The 17,056-nt window shown below is 40.7% G+C and overlaps 1 protein-coding gene across 4 annotated transcripts in view; it reads left to right on the top strand.

Annotated features, from left to right (window-relative positions):
* Positions 1-17,056, top strand: part of MYZAP (myocardial zonula adherens protein) — a 55,713-nt gene that overhangs the window by 4,354 nt on the left and 34,303 nt on the right. Inside the window, exons 1-2 of one of the 4 annotated variants that reach the window (XM_083871036.1) lie at positions 7,401-7,573; positions 13,840-13,929. In XM_083871036.1, coding sequence (XP_083727162.1) covers positions 13,840-13,929 — 90 coding nt within the window. In that variant the 5' untranslated portion in view covers positions 7,401-7,573. Of the gene's footprint in view, positions 1-7,400; positions 7,574-7,959; positions 8,074-13,839; positions 13,930-17,056 lie in introns of those variants that run through there. The other 3 variants (XM_083871038.1, XM_083871037.1, XM_083871035.1) reach the window with 3 other exon arrangements.

The following is a 17,056-nucleotide window of genomic DNA, read 5'->3' as shown; positions in this document are numbered from 1 at the left end:
CTTCTTAGTTATTATCAGACAGATTCTAGTAAAAAACGAGAGCACAAGTAGGGCAATTTTCTTGTCATGATTTTTGGTGTCTTTCTGTTCTTGTTTTGCACCAGGGAGAATTGGTGTTTCAGACAAGTCTGTTCTAAGCACTCATTGTTATCCTTACCCCTCTTGTATCTGTCTTCTCTGCTTACATCCAAACTGTCATGCATGTGACTGTGTATGTGTGAATTTTAAAACGCTTTGTGAGTTCTTCTTAAACAAAGCTAGTGGGAAAAGAATACCCCTTGCAGAAGCTGCATTTTGAAATAAATACAGCAGTCCTATACTGTTTGCTTTCCATGCAAAGCTGCAACAGAGAAGAATTTAAACACACTTCTTGATATGCCATTTCTGTTTACCCCTCCAAGGTGATACAATTCTGCCTCAGCAAGAAATATAGGAAAATGTGCCCTATTAGGCCAACTCAAGGAGGCTTAATAGAATTCCATGTGTTAGTCAGTCCAGCCACTCAGGTAGCTTTTCAGTCCTTCAGTAACTCCTCTCAAAGATTTCCTGAGGTGGGAATGGTGCTCTATTATCTTTTAATAAACTACTCCAAGAAGTAACTTAGGTAGACCAGAAGTGCAGCAAAATGCTTAGGCATGGTGAGGTTATGAGAAAAATAGCAGCTAATTGTTCAGGGAAATGCAATTTTCAAATTAGTGCTAATGACGGAAGTCTATCTCCTTCTGGGCTGCAGCATCCTGAAGGATGACACACGGGAAATCTGGGGAGTGGCCATCCAGATTCACAGATACAGTGTGTGACCAAATATATAAGTGGTGAGGTGTGTAAATCCATTTCCTTCCAATGTTAGAGGGGAAGTCCCCTAAGCAATATTTAGTCATTGCAGCTCAGCTATTATTAAGTATCTTCACTATTTAGTCCTTCCTATGTTCCTCCTAATAACTTTAGTCCAGTTAGACCAAACATTATCTTCTGTATTGATTATAACTTTACTTTTTTCTATTATTATGATGACTTAGGCACAGAGGAAATGAGACAGTTCTTGGTGACAGGATAAGAAGATTTCATTATACTGTAGATACAGAGATGTCTGCTAGAATGTTTTTGGAGATGGAGGGACCAAAGTTTCCCAATGAAAAATGTCCCCCGATTTCACAAGTCAGTATGACCTGATATTTTATGGTTAAAATACCTCCCCTTCCTCCTCTTCCACCTTATTTTTTTAATATATGGCTTCTAATGAACTTCTTTTTAGTATGTAGAAAGGAAATAAATAATAGAACAAACAGAAGATCTTTCACTAACACTAAAGAACTTTTATGGACAGCTCCCTATCCCAGCTGTATGAATGAACAGACAATGGGCTGTGAGAGTCCATTAAGAACTGCTTAATTCCCATGTATATCATTCTGAGATGAAAGCACATGGAGGTCTGAAACAAGGGAGAAGCCAAATAGCCGAGAACTTCTGTAGCGTCTGTGCAGATGTTCTAGACAAATGCCTGGTTTCCATCATCCTCTGTCCTAAAGCAGGGCTGAAGTCAACCACTTGCTATTGTGGTCTTCTCTACCTCTATCATAAGATAGAGCTGAAGCAGAATATTGGTTTTGCCCTACTTACTCTTCTGTTTCCTTTCCTGTGGAGAAACAAAGATGAAATATCTCATCTTCCCCTTTGTAAACTAAAAGAAATCACTCAAATACATGTAGTGATTTCCTGTCATTAATACTGAAATATGTACATTCTTCACACTTATGGGAGAACTTGGACTCTACAATTTATTTCTGCCTCTAAAATTTCCTTATTTCCCGCCACAATGACAATGCTGGAATCAGAAGAGATCTACCATTTGCTATTATCTCTAGGGAGTGAAACAGGATTTTAAATGAAGCTACCTGACAATATAACAGTGGAGCTAATGGTGGGTGTGCCTGTTTTCTACTCCCCTACCTACCTTAACAGGTTCCCATTCGTGACCTGGCTAAGCCACACCCCTGTGTGAACAATGCTGTTGCTCTTGTGCTGCATTATTTTTATATGACATCTATGCTGAACTGTCCTGCTTGCATGACTGACTAAACCAAACCTACTGCTGGAAAATGAGTGACAGGCTTCCAGCATTTCACGTGTATCTTGAACCACAGTGCTGTGCGCTGTGACCCAGTTGTGAACTGAATGAGAGACCTACATGAAAAAGGAAATGGTGAAGATGAATCAGGGGGTGGTACTTCTTCTGCTGAATCAGAACTGTATTGATGCCCTACATGCTTCAACAGCATCTGAAGTGATGCTATCTAGATGCCAAAGAATTTGTGACTGAAAAATTAAAGTGCGATCTTTTCATTCAGATACAGACACGTGATAAATTAAACTGTCCTATATTTGTCTCAATACATTTCATATTTCTCAGTTGATTTTTAACTCCAGTCTTTTTTAAAGACAAAAGTAATGACTATAGAATTGTAAAATTATAATTTATAGACATGCTTAAGGAAAAGCTGTCCCAAATAAAGGTAAAAATACCTCTTTATTGAAAAACCTCCCCTTCTAGGCCTTTGCAGTCTACTTTAAAATCTTAGTAGTAGTAAATTTTGTTCCTGTATAAAATGCTTTTAACAGTCTGGCTCTACAGATCACATCTACCAGGTAAAATTCTCATTTTTCCCATTGCTCAGGTTACAAACTGTGTGGAATGCTCTGACATGGATGCATAAAGGTACATAGGAGAATCCTGGTACTGTTGTCATTACCTACTTGGCTTCAATGGACTTGCTCTTTCTTCATGCCCAGAAACAGCTTTTCCTGACTAACCCATTCCCTTTTGTCCTTTCTGTCTGTTCCAGGGGAAATTACTGTGCACATGGCATTGTATTACTTATGGAGCTATCTAGCATTTTTTTACTTTGTTGCTTTATAGTTAGAAAGTACTTTGAGAACTCAACAGGAACATGGACTTTAAGTAGAAAGTAGGATAACAATTAAAAGCAGAAGATATTAAAAGAAACATTTTCTGCAATTGCAGTCTGTGACTTTACATTATCAGTAAAGATGGAAGCAAGGTATTATTGCAGATAACTCCAGGAATTTAATTTTTATTCAATTCAGCCATAACTGAAATAATTACATGAAATACAGACTGAGGGCTTTGCACAAATAAAATGTGTATTCTGAATTTCAAACTCCTCATGTGGGAATTCCTAATTTTAGATTTGTGTGTATGAGATCAGCAGGAAAGGTTCTGAGTTTTTGTAGTAATCTTTTATTAGCCACGTACCAAGAGTGTTAAGTGAGAGCAAACAGTTGTATCAATAGGTCGGAGAAGTGATTTGATGCTTGTAGCTAAACAAAGCTGGACATTTAGATAGCTGTATGTGTTATGTCAATTCAAAAGCATAACAGTAACTCAAATGCAGCAAAGATGGATTTGCCAATGAAAGACAAGAGAGAAGAGAAAAAGAGTCAAAAAACTGGCACAATATTATATATTGGTTTGTATATTGCATACAAGAGCACCTATGGCAACTGACTTTAGGGGCTCAGCTTCTGGTATGTGTCAGGCTCTGTTACGACTTTTAGCAGGCTAAAATTTTCACATGAACTGTAATACTCAAAAAAGAGCCTGATAGTTACATGGTGCTGAGTTAAGTGTATGTTTGTAGGATACAACAGTGAGAGCTGGCAGAAAAAAGGAACAGCTTTGAGGAAACATAGTTGATCAAACCTCCAGTTCTTACTAAGTCTGGTTCTGAAATATTTTACATGCATCTGTCCGTTTGATAATCTCTGCTATAAATGGGTTCCATGCCTTAGGGATGATGAAGGCAGAATAGATCTTAATCCCCCTGGAAAGTGAAGGCTATTAGAAGTTAATTATAACCTCATTTTTGTAGCAATACAAGTGGGACTTTATAACCTTAATGACCACAGGTGTGAGTTCTTGTACAATTTGTAACTTCAATTATTCCCAAATCTCATAGTATTAATATTCCAGTTGTTCATGTGTTACAGGAACTTTTTTTTCCCCTCTGGACTGTGTCAGCAGTTAGCCTGAAGATGGACAGGAGATTTTGATGGATGGAAAAAAAAAAAAACAACCAAAAAAACCACCAACAAAAAAACAACCATCAGCCTTTTACCATGTCCACATTTAGGCAATTTGTTATGGCAAGACCAGGCTGTTCCAAGAGGGCAGACCTTCTTCCTATTCCATGTACTGCATGCTGTGTCCATCTGGTGATCAAGAGCTTTTCATAGAAAGGCCTGTTGATTCTGTGACATCCAGTTTCATTTTCCCCGCAGTATAATGGTCTTTGAGCCTCCTGGGGAGAATATATTTCAGTAATGCTGGTGATGGGAAACAAGGTAGTTACGAAAAACAAAAGAAGGTGCCTAGACTTTAAATTTCTTGCTGTTTCTATGTAATTATATTAGCTTTTTCACAATAACTATTGCTTCAGATATTCATTGTGTAGTGTCTTTCTGTAATTAACCTGCTGTGCCTTTGGACCATTGTAGTCACAATGCACTGGCAGGTTTTGAACAGAAAGTTCAACTTCTTGGTTGGATTATGTTCTACCACCATATTGTATATTGTCTGTGAGCAGTCTGTATGATTCTATACCTTTTGGGCAGTCTGTCCAGCTGTAAAAGTCAGCAGAATAGGGTTATTTTAGTCAAACTAATTCCCAAGTAGTGATTTACTTTCTAGTCCTTCATCTTGTTTCTGTAAACTAGTGCCATGTCCCAAGCACAGTATGAAGTGCTTACAGCACTGTACCATGACTTTTGAAGGAAAAAAGAATTCTAAACTGTGGCAAATCTACTTCAGGTCATCAGAACCAAGGAGAAAAGATCATGGGGCTTGGCAAACAGGGACAAGTTGAAGCCAAGCAGAGACTTCTCCCAGAGGCTTCAGGGAATGAAAGAAGGAGACTGTGGGGAAAGGGTGAGTGACTGTCTTAAAACACCACAGGGAGTGAGAGAGAATGGCAGACGTGGAGTAATGAGCTGCAGCCATAAATACATGCAGAATGTGCCCAAGGCAAGCCACACCTGGGCACAGGAGCACCTTTCCAGAGCAGAGGAGACCTGTTGCTTGCTAGAAGCCTGGCACCTCTAGTACGGTCGGTGGGGAGTCAATCCTGCCCAGGAGGACAAGGGAGTGCTCAGAGGTCCTTTGACTGGGGAGCTGTCAACACAGCAAACCCACATTTTGGGGACCTCCTGAATCAGTAGCTGTAGGCATGTCTTCATGTTTCATAGCCCTTGTAGCTTGTTTTCCATGAAGTTACCCAGCTATTTTTTGGGAGCATTTATACTCTTCATGATCAGTGATTCTTCTGACCTAATTTCACACAGAAATGTGGTGCCTGGTTTTCCTCAAATCCACTATTCTCAAGGGTAGGAAATAATGAACAGCTATTCCCTGTTCACTTCTGCATACCAGTCATGATCTTCTATGCCTCTGTCACCCATCCCCTGCCACTGTCTTTTGTCCAAGCTGAAGATCACAAATTTGTTTATCCTTTCTTAATCCAAAAATAATTCTAGAGTTCTTTTTTTCAGCTCTGCTGTGTGTCTCATATTGCTTCAACGACTTCTCTTGAGTTTTCATTTTGCCACCTAGGAAATACCATATGTTCACTCCATATAAGTGCTTGGCTCCATAATCCCTGTACTGTAGCAGAGCCTTGGGAATGAAGAAAAATTGTTCCAAATGTTGCTTTCATGCAGAAGGGCCACATAGGCTATGCAAGGGGTGAAGAGACTGCAAATAGTTGCATCGTCAAGTAGCAAGGCAGCAAACAAATTACTTTCATTAGGAGAGTTGTGCATCTTGTTGGTGGGGGAAGGGGACTCTGAGAGTATAAGGAGACTACTCACCATGCAAGTAGGTTATTTTTTCTTGGAGGATATTAATTTGATGATTAAATAGAAGATGCCCCTTTTCAAACAAATATTGATAAATCAAATAAACATGTCTTTCTGCTATTTTCCAAGAAACGGGGAGAGCTGCAACTAAAGTAGACATAACAGAGAAGACCATATTTTTATTGTCTCTATTATCCATGGACAAGTCTTTTGCTCATCTGCACTTATTTCCATCAAAATTATCAATATTCTCAGTTGATGCAGATCTTGCAAATTTTCCCAGAGATCTGATCATTGTGCCTTACTTTCTCATGCCAATGATTATTGTGCCATACTCTTACCATATAGGAAGGGAGGTCCTTTTCTGTAGTGAAGTACAAGTTTAGTCTCTGTGCCTGTTCTTAGAAAAGCACTTGAGTTGGTGCCTTGCAGTGAGTGGGAAGCCCAGAGGGAAATACAGTCCCGAAGGTACAACTTGTAACCAACCAGGACAATCTCCTTCACAGCTGAAACCACAGAGGTCACCAGCTGTCTGCATACCAGAATTTAAATAGACTCATCAGAATGACCAGGAACAAGTGCTAAGGGATAGCCCCACCAGTAGACAACATACTTGTGGAGGAACTTGTTCCTGTTGATTATGACACATCTAGTATCCACCTGCAAACCCACAAAAGCAGCATTACAACCAGGGCTTAAGATAGGGGGTGATTCATATGGAAATGCAATTGTTTGTAGGAACAAGACACCTTACCACAAAAAGATTTGTGTAGCACTCGATCTTGCCTTGAGAGAAATCCAAATACTAGTGGATGTTCTAATTCATTTGCCTTGGGTTATATTACCTTCCGCGGGAGGAGGAATGAACAGTAATTGGGAAAACAAGAAAAAAGATGCTGAATACTAAATGCAGACCCTTCATTCATTCCTCTGCGCTGGGCAATGATTTCTTCCTCTTCCTCAGATCCTTGTCATGTCGGTAGCTCAATATCCTGCCCTGGGGACAGAGAGCTGAGGCAGAAGAGAACAGAGGCGTTGTGCACAGAGAGGGTGAGGCACCCATAGTTCAGTGCAGTTTCCATTTTTCCAATGAGGATTTCCTCTCTTCAATTCTCTGGTCATTAACATCTTAACGGGTGAGGACATTGCATAGCCATAACTCTGTTTTCTCGTGGTCTTAATTTAATTACATGGAGACAGGAGATAAATTAGTTTTAAAATGCTGTTTAAGTTATTTGTTCTGCCATTTCTTTCAAACAAAAGCATCTCCTTTGCTTATAGCTCCCTTGATTACTGAGGAATGTAGTGCTCGTGACAGATGCCCAAGGCTGCCGATGAAGGTGTGTGCCTAGGCCGTGCAGGGTTATGGCGTTCCCTCAGGCCAGATCCGGAAGAACTGAGCATCTGAAATGCTGAAGTCCACACCTGCAATCTGGCTCGGGGCCAGCCGGCTCGGGCAGACCACACTCACCTTGTTGGACCTTTGGCGCTGGGGCCGGTGCTGTCATTCATGCGCTGAGCTGCACCGGCTTTGTGCCTGTCAACACGGAGGCTGGCTGGGGTCTCCGTGCTTTCATAGGAGCCCGGTGCCCATTCCTGGAGCACGGACAACTGACAGACCAGGGTGGCTCTCGAATTGCCGTGGGAAGAAGGGGAGGACAGTGCCCAGCTTTCACACAGCGCTCCCTTACAGCGCTCAGAGGTGGGTGCCGGAGAAGGGGGCTGAGTGGCCGCCAGTGGCTCCTGCGAGCCCTAACGCCCGTTTTCCAGCGCCGGGAGGTGGCCGTGTGACAGAGGGACCTGTCTGGGTCTCCCCTCCTGGCTCTCCCCAGGCTGCACCCGACACCCAACACTCCCGTGAGCGGAGGGAATGCCACCCTGCGCGGGCACCTCAGCGTCCCGCAGCGCCTCTGCCCCGCGTCACCCCAGGCGAGGGCACGGGGCGCTCCGGCGGTGCGGGAGCCGGCTCGGGCCGTCGGTTCTGCGGGGCGGAGGGGAAGCGGAGCCCGGCCCGCCCCCGCCCGGCCCCTGCGGCCGCCCGCGGCCAAGTGCGCGGGGGCGGAGCGGCGGCGGCGGCCCGAGGAGCCGCAGAGAGCGCCGGCCCGGCGGCCCGCGGGGATGCTGCGCTACAGCTCGGGGCTCACGGTGACCGCCACCACCCCCCGGAGACCGCCCGGCGACGGCGGCCGCTCCCGGCGGAAGGTGCGCGGGGCAGCGCGGGGGGGCGGCGGGAAGGTCCCGGGCGGGCTGGCGGGGCGAAGCGGAGACTTGACATCGCCCCTCGTGTAGTTGCCTGCGGAGCGCCTTCCTCTTTTTTCCTCCCTCTTTCCTTATTTTCGGTGTTTTCAGGTGAAGCTTTCCGTGCGCGAGAGCATCTTTGGTGCGTTCTTTGTAGCTCTGGGGAAAGGAGGAGTTTCTGGGGAGTCCTGCAAGTCTTTTGTAGTTCTAGACCCTGGCCTGTTTTGTGAGCCTGCGAGGGAGGTGTACTTGTGTTGGGGACTTCCCCCGCATCCTTGAAATGTGCCTGGATATTTACAATTGCGAACTCGCCTCTCCTATCCCGAGAAAGCTCCCCGTAATGATTTATATGGCAATAGTAATTTAATTGTATAATTAGTTCTTCAAATGCAGATATGTAATTTGTTGATTTTTTACAATTTTTTTTCATACATACACTAAATAATAACCATGTATTAATCTGCTGGGCTTGTAAAAAGTTGTTGAAACTCAGGCAGATAGGATAGGAATTTCTCTACAGCCACCCAGCTTTAAATAGCCATTTCCTTGCTGCTGTTAACTGCACTGCTATCATTGTGAATGTTGACTCCACATGCAAAGAAAGAAATCAAAATAAGTGATAATCTTATCCTTACCAAAAATACACCCGTGTGATCATGATGTTTCTTGAATTATTGTTTTGATGCTTCAAAAATATGAGTTCATAATTTAAAAACTGAAGAATGTTGTGTTGCTCTGGTTTCATGTGATAGCAAGAAGGTCAGAATCTTCCTGGCAGAAAGATCCCTGCTCTTCATAAAAAATGAAATTGCTCATGCATAGGAAAAATTATGGTGACTTGAAAATCACAGTTATGTTCCCTGTATGTGTTCTATGTTCCCATTGAGTTTCCCTGTTCTCATATTTCTTAAAGAAGTTACAGTAAAGGAACTTCTGTTCAGGTGATAAGCTTCTTGTTTTAATTCCCTTGACAGATTTCTTGGGAATGATGAACTGTATTTGATACATTCTTTTAAGAAAACTGGTAAAAAATTTAATTTACGACTACAACCCTCTGGGAAGCTCTTGTCCCTTTTTTTAGAGAAGTGTGGCTCTCTTATCGTGAGTTGTCAGAAGAGGGGAGAGAGACAGTTAGAATAACTACTGAATAAATGAAAGATGTGTGTCACATTCCTGTGTGCCTGTGGTCAGTGGAAAAGTGCCCTTTAATTGTGTGTGGAATCTCATGGCAGTGATTTCATAAATGCAGCAGGCTAATCAGCAGATAAATGACCAAAGAAAGTACTTTCTTCTTTGCTTTTTAGGACTGAAAGTAAACATGCACTGTTTTTCTGCTTTCACCTTCAAAGGTCTAAAGCCAACACTGGACCTTAGGCAAAGGGAGTGATTTTTGGCCATTGAGCTGACAGGGTAGTAGATAGTTACTCTACAAACGTGTTATCCCCATTTCTTTTATCAGTATCAACAATATTAAATTCTGGTGATGTTGAACTCCAGGGCTGGTTTAAAGCTAGATCAATATTGAACCACATTTTATTCCTGTGGGGCTCCTGTAAAATGTTTAGAGATTGGTTGCTAGTTGAACAGCCTATATTTTTCTGTTTCTGTACTAGTAACTCTGGTTATTCTATAAGAGCATTGCTCATTAATTAAATTAATTTTAATGAAAAAAATCCATAATTATTTCAGCCCATAGTTAATTCTGATTAATGCCTTTCCGGGTGCTTTGTTTTTTGGAAAGGGGGAAGAAGAGGCTAAAGAACATTACTTAAACTGAATCTGTCATCTGCATTTGTTTTAAGTTGCACCCTAGTGATTTCAGTAGGATGGTAAACATACATGTGGATTGTGGATCTGGGCCATGGATTCTCAGCATTTTCAACTAAGTTAGACTGGATTTTTTATTTTCTTTAACTGCCATATTGCAGTAGCTCTACTCTGTGTTGTCCCACTAGCCTCTTAAAAATTCAGTAAAAAAGTGTGTTTCACCTGTTACTTTTCATTGCAGTCAGGAAACTTCTGCTGTCTGGTGTTTTGTTGGGCAGAACCTGTCCAGTCTGTTTTCCTGTCTGTGTCTTTGTTTCACAAATGATTTCAGATGAGCTTTGGAAATGCCACTCATGGGTTGTTGGTATCAAAAAGCCAGGAGTGAGCATAAAATGTTGGCACAATTAAGATTATTTGCAATGTTGACTTGCCAAAGCTACTGATGCTGCAAATTAAACAAAAGTTAGACAGTCTTGTAGGATTGTTAGAAAGATGCCTGGTTCTTCTGATGCCCAGTATTTCTTTTTAAAAGTTATGCTCACAAACTTACAATGTCAATGACATAAAGGTAAGGTGGAAGTCATGTCCATCCCTGTTTTTTCTCACGTGTTCTTACTGTCAGTAAGCAGATGAAAGAAATTGAATTGCAGCTCTTTCCCTGTTAGAGTAGTTCTCGTTCTCCTCCTCATTTTCTCTTTGCATTACCCAGTTTGTTTCTGGAAATTACTTTTTCATCCTCAGTTGCACGTTATCCTGCCACTGTTTGGCACTGAGTGGAGGCTCTTCCTGTTAGGATTTAATTTCCATTTTAAGGCATTGCTACAGCAGTGTTCGCTGTGGGAGGAGGGCTTGCTGTGATTTCCCTGTGAGCCTGCTCATTGATTTGGTCAAGTAAACTCACCGACAAATGGCACAGTGTGTTGTTCCTTCAGGAAGCCCTGCAGAGCAAGAACAGTGCATGGACAGTGTTCTGAACTGCTTCTGGGGGCTGGAGGAAAAAGCAGTGCCTGTTGTTGTTCCTTTCCAATCTCCGTAGTGTTTCTGAATTTTAGCAGATGGCTCTGTAGTGCTGTCCTTAGGTAGAATGCATCATTTGAGGCCTAGGAGGAGCAGGACTGCATGGCTACTTTATACATTTGCTGCTGTTTCCCCAGGGATGCTGAGGAAGTCCAATTGTTGTAAACAATAGCAGAGTACAGCCTGTGTAAGTTTGTTCTAGCAAGGGACTGGGTGGTACTTTGCCACTGCTGTACAAACCTTGCTGGGCACAACTCCAAGGCTGGAATCCTTATGACTGCCAACTGGGTTGGGGTGGGGTAAGTGATTTGGGGGTAGTAGATAGGGCAAGGTGAAAAGGGCAAGAAAAAAAATGATGACAACCTTTTGATTCTGCAGTGGTTTTAGTCTCAACAAATGCCTGTTGTGAATTTACATTTCCAGCGTAGTTGTGATGACTTGACTGCTGCCTGTACTGGACTTCTGTGATTTCCTTCACAGTAGCCCTGTAACACCTGTGATGTGAAGGGCAGTCGTGGTTTACTCACTAGTGTACAGGTACAGGGATAATTACTTATTTATAATCACTGCACTGGGAATCTCTGTTGGCTATAATTAGCCTCCTACTGATTAATAGGCAAGTTATTCACTTCAGAGAAGCATACACAACCTCATTTCTCCTAACTTAGAGTTGCCAGTCATTATTTATTTTTAGTTATTTCAGGCATATTTATTTCTAGTTATTTTCAGGCATTTTTAATGTTTTATCCTAGTAATATGTTCATTCCCTTTTGTCCAGTTTTCCTTTGTTCGAAATCACTAAAAGAAAAAGTTGCCTCATCTATCACTTCCTGCACAGCACAAATTCACTTATATTTCCTATTGATGGCTCTGGTCTTTGTTTGCCTACATGGAGGAATGCCAATGTGTTTCCCTTCTTGTTGTAAACAGGAATGTTTTAAGAGGAAAGAGCCTTAATTAGCTAATGAGAGGAAAGGGCATGAGGAAATAGATGAGGAAAGGTGATGTTAATTACTTTACGAATCAATGACTTCCAAAGATGAGGAATTTATTGTTAATGTATCTGGATAACTAATTTGTAAGTAGGAAGTACCACCAGCTTCTGTAGTATATGGAGACAGTCTGGTGTTCTTAGAACAAATATAGCGGCCAATCAGTGTCCATCCAAAGCCAATGTACCAAATTTCATAATTTTAAAATGAATTTCATTGTTCTTTCATTCTTTAGCAAATATGAAAGCATAAACTGCTTTTAAGTTTTGGGGGCTTTATGTCACTTTGTGGCTTCTTGTTCTAGATTTTCTAGTATATGGATGAATCATAAATTAATGGGGAGGAGGCCACTGCACAAAACATTGCTTTCACAGATATGTCTACAGAATAGGTTTTATTTCACCTTGAACTTTAATAGGCTTTTTTTCCCTTCTTATTCTTTATAATACAGATACATCTCACATAGTTTGTAAAAACTATCTGTCTCAGGACACTGTTTCTAACTGGCCTTGCAGACCTGAAAGACCAAACTGAGAGGAAGATGGAAGGCAGTACATAACATTTCTAAAATACAGTTGACAACAGTAGTCTAAATCCTATTGATTTGTCCTCTCAACAGATTTAAAGAAATGCCAGAAGAAAAATAGTGAAGTTGCAGATAGCTCTTCCATTTATTTTTGCTTGGGAAGAAGAAAAAGTTAAAGCCTGCTTGAAACATTGAAAAAGAACGTCTGGGAACGGAAAATAGGGATCCTTGTTGTGCTGCTGAATAGTGGTCTAAGAGGAAGTTGTATTGTAAAGAGGCTTGAAAATGCAGTCAAGGCAGCTTAAATTATTTGAAAGACAGTTGGGAGAAATTAATTGTAAATTGGTAACATTTGAGTGTATGGGAAGGGCTTTGCTGCAGTGCTCTGAATGCAATGAGCAGAACATTATTGCCATTTTCAAGGCGAAAGGAGGTGCTGTAATGACCAAGACATGAGCTGTTAGCTGGGAAAAGTGCCGTGGGAATGTCGGTGTGAGAGAGAGACACACACTCAGCATGACTTCAGGACGAACTGGAGAGATCTGGATCAGATGAGATGCTGGGCTGTAGAACAGTGATGATGGCCCTCAGTGATCATGAAAGAGATACTTCAGAGGTTTTAAGGAAGAGCTTTAAGAGCTCCCTTTGTTGCCAGCAGACAGCTGGGATTTTACAGGAAGGTGTTGTGCAGCTTTGAATTTGGACAGCCACATTTTTCATTTCATCATTTGCTATGCTCTGCTTAGGACTTGGAGTCGTTTTCCACAAAAATGTCTCATGAATAGGACTAAGACTGAATGTTTTAAGCAAGTTTCTTATATGAAATGTATTGCTTGGAAAACACCATTAAAGCAAAGATGTCTCAGCCTAAAGCAAGGCAAACTGCAGCTGGGGACAGAAAGGTATCATGCCTTCTGCCAAGAGAATGGCTGTTCTAAAATCATTTAGGAAACAGCACCTCTTAACTTTTTTCTGAAGTATTTGAAGCTTTAGAAATCATTTCTATGTATCAGATTTTAATAGTACACACTGAGCAGAAAAGAAGCATTTACCCTAAAATATGCTCTGTGTTTCTAAATAATCCCTTTTGAAGAATAAAAGTATACCAAACCAGCAAACAAAATGCAGAAAGTAGAAAATTATGTTCATTGTTCTGTTACCTCAGCTCTCAATGTCGTTTATGCCTACCTAAGAACAATTTGTTGATTGAAATGGATTTTTGCTATTTCAGGTATGTAATTATGGGCATGCCCTTGAATTATTTTTTGCCATCTAAAAACCCTTTTAACCTTTAAAAATAATATTTTGTCATCTGTGTGGTAGTAAACAGAAAATAGTAAGTTCAAAGTTGACTCTCGGTACAGTTCATTCTGTACAGCAAATTACTAAAATCATTTTTGTAACACCTAAATCTTGTTCTTCTTTCAGATGAATGTGTGTAGGCTACGCTTAACAGTGCCGCCGGATGAAGTGTCACAGCCTGAACAGGGACCAAAGGAAACTGAGAGAAAGAAAAGTGTAAGTTTTAAGAATCAAAGTTAAATTCTCTATAAATAAGAAGTAAACATTTCCCTACACAGATGTTGATATTTGTTGTTTTGGCAGCCCAAAGGCCAGTCTGTTAGAAGATTTAAGAACATGTGGAAGGTCATCAAGCTGGGAGTGAGCTTTGAGTCTTGCAGTTAGTGATGGCAAAACTGCATGTAAAATAGGAGAGTGGTAAAGGAGCAACAGAGACTGTAGGTGATTTGTGAACGAGGTACCTTTAAGACTTCATTATTTCATATTTATGTATCGAAGAGCAAGAAACTGTTACTAGGAGCAGGGTCCTGTATTAAACAGTATCTTGATCAGGATCCTTTTAATCCTAAAAGGGTTTTATATTTCATGTAGGCCTAACAGTGTGCAATATTTGAGCATTAATGTAGTTGGTGTCCTGGGGACCTTGATGTTTATGTGTGTCAGCTAATTTTTGTAAAGGGTGATGTACAAATAAGAAATTAAAGAATTCAAGATTGTTCTGAAGTGAAAGGAATTTTGAAGGTCATGTGCTTAGAAGGGTTCAGAAGGGCATTTGTTTTGCAGAAGTGAGTAGTGTGCACACAGAAAAAAAAAAATTATCTGCTTTGGTCCAGCACTTGTTCTATTAGAGCTGTTTCACTTCAAGAGATGATGTTTTAGTCTTAAGGATGAAGACTAAAAAGGGAAGTTGGACAGGCTCCACAACTTTACCACATTTATACTTTGATAAACCAAAATCAAACAAGTTGGTGAGGTTTGCCAGACTTAATGTCTGAATAGCAGTATGACAATAGGAAGAAAAGCAATAGGATTTACTAAAATAATTTCTTAGTGATACTTAAAGGCAAAAATAGCTGCAAAATTACTGAGAAAGACAAACATTCTAAGGAATGCAAAGAAAAATGCTCAAGATAAGGATTCCTTATCAGCTGTTTTTTGTCCTGAAATCTTTTATACACTCAGGTTTTCACACACTGGTCTGTCAGAGTAATTGGTTCTTCAGGATCTAGAATTGTTACTTACAGAATAGATTAAATAGACCTTAATGCAAACTGAATGTGGGCCACCATTAAATAGTAATATTTCATTTTGTACAGAGGTGTTTAGTTGTAGCACTCAGAGTAGCTTCTCTGTCAGTGTCTTGTCAGCTGGTATCTGATTGCAGCAACCCTCAGACTGGCCTAAGCTTATGGACCCATTGCCCTAAGAGGAATCTGAGTTTGTTTTTGAGGAGGATAGATATTTACTCATGCCTTACTCACTTTATGGTTCTGAGTAATGTGATAATGAAAAAGAATTGTTAAGGATTAGGGTTGGACAATTTGTAGTGACTTTCTTACATGACCAGGTTTTTTTTTTTTCTGTGGGACCTTGTATTTAATGAACTTTTATTTCCCTCATAATACAAATAAAGGCAAGTGGGCTTTATATCAGAGAATGTTAAGGATAGAATATGAAGATAATAAATGCATTATTTGGCTCAATGTGCAAAACAGTGATGTGTAAGAGATGGGTCCTTATTAGTTGAGACCAGAAAACACCATATCCAATTTGAATATTGTATGTTCTGAGTAATTTCTAAAGTTTAGTACTTTTAGACAATTGAAAGACTTATAAAGTCAGGCTTCGGAGCTAGATGGGCTCTACTCAGGCAATTTCGTAGTAATGAAAAAACACTGAGGAATTGTGCCAACCACTTGTGTTTTACAGTTTCTGTGATAGTATAGCCATACTGTATGGAAACAGCTCCAAAAAAATCACTGCTCATGAGCTGTTTTTTCCTCATGTCTCTAAAGCTAGAAAGCAATGAATTACCTGTAGATTTTTATTGTCTGTGTAATCAATTGCTTTATTTGAATTAGTTATACAGTAACTTACAGTGCACACATGCCTCATGACTAGTCATGCTGTGATGCTTTTGCTGCACAGTTTTACTGAAAAACAAAATCTAAAAACAATGATCAGATACCCATGTTCAGCTGACTTCATGTCAAGGAAATTGCTTAAAGCACTTTGGGAACAAGTTTTACAAAAGTTAGATTATCCTCACACTGACCTGTGACAACTATGCCCCCTTTTTGGAAATAGAGATAATTGAAATTAGGGAACTGCTCTGTTTTCTACCTTGCACTTTACAATTTAAGGTCAAAAAATCCAGCTTCAGCAAGAATCAAATTTAACATCAGATCTCTTGTTGGAATCTAGAGTTCTGTGCTGACTTTAATTGCTGACTCCTAAGAAAATGGGAACATGAGAAATGCTTTTGGTATTTAAAATACATTAATGTGACTTACAGAAACTAACTGCAAGGGAATCTGTGGGATGGCACAGTTTTTGCTGAAGTTTCAACCAAGTCAGGCAGCCAGAGCCTGGCTGCAGGTGCTCTCCTTTTGGGCAGGACAAGCCTCTGCCTCTGCTGCTGAGGGAGGAGAGAAAAGACCTTGCAGTGTTGGAGGGAATGCCAGAAAACTATAAATACACCATGGTGTGACATTTGGTTGTAATCTCCTCTTTCAAATCTTTCATTAGAAGGAGGTGATTTTGAGCTGCCCTAATGTGACACGGTGATGGCTCCCTGTTTGTTACTTTTCTGCATCTCTCAGGCTCAGTACCATCAAGAGGTGCTTCAGTTGCAGAAACAGCTAATGAACTGCACAGCAGCTTTTTCTGGGGCTGATCTTCCCAATAACTTGTTCTGCTGCTTGATGTCAGACCAGCAGTGGTTCTTTACCAGTTATGTTGATAGCCCTTGCCTTAGCCTTTTTCATTAGAGCCCAGACTTCACAGGAAATATTTGTGCTGTATTTTATTCAATCTGTATCAGTGCAGTAAGTTTCTAGATTAACTTTTTTACTGCTGTGCATCCATGAAATAGAAATGAGCTAGTGTAAGAGATTAAAATGAAGTGATGGATCTGGGTGCAAAAAAATTGCTGCAGGCAATTCTGTACTAGGATGTCCTCTCCCTGCCTTTTGTGAAAGGTTGGCAGATGGTACACTTAGAGACTGATCTCAGAAACTAAAGGGGGAGTGAGTTTGTGTCAGGTTGGATGTTTTATACTCATATTTAGGATATGATACCCTGAAAGAAGCATAAGGGAACTTGAATCACAGGTAGAGGACGG

Source organism: Zosterops lateralis (genome assembly GCF_965231275.1).
Source record: "Zosterops lateralis genome assembly, chromosome: 13".
In the NCBI taxonomy this organism is placed as follows: Eukaryota; Metazoa; Chordata; class Aves; order Passeriformes; family Zosteropidae; genus Zosterops; species Zosterops lateralis.
Note: the sequence above shows the minus strand (reverse complement) of the source record. Positions and strands in the feature narration are given on the sequence as shown.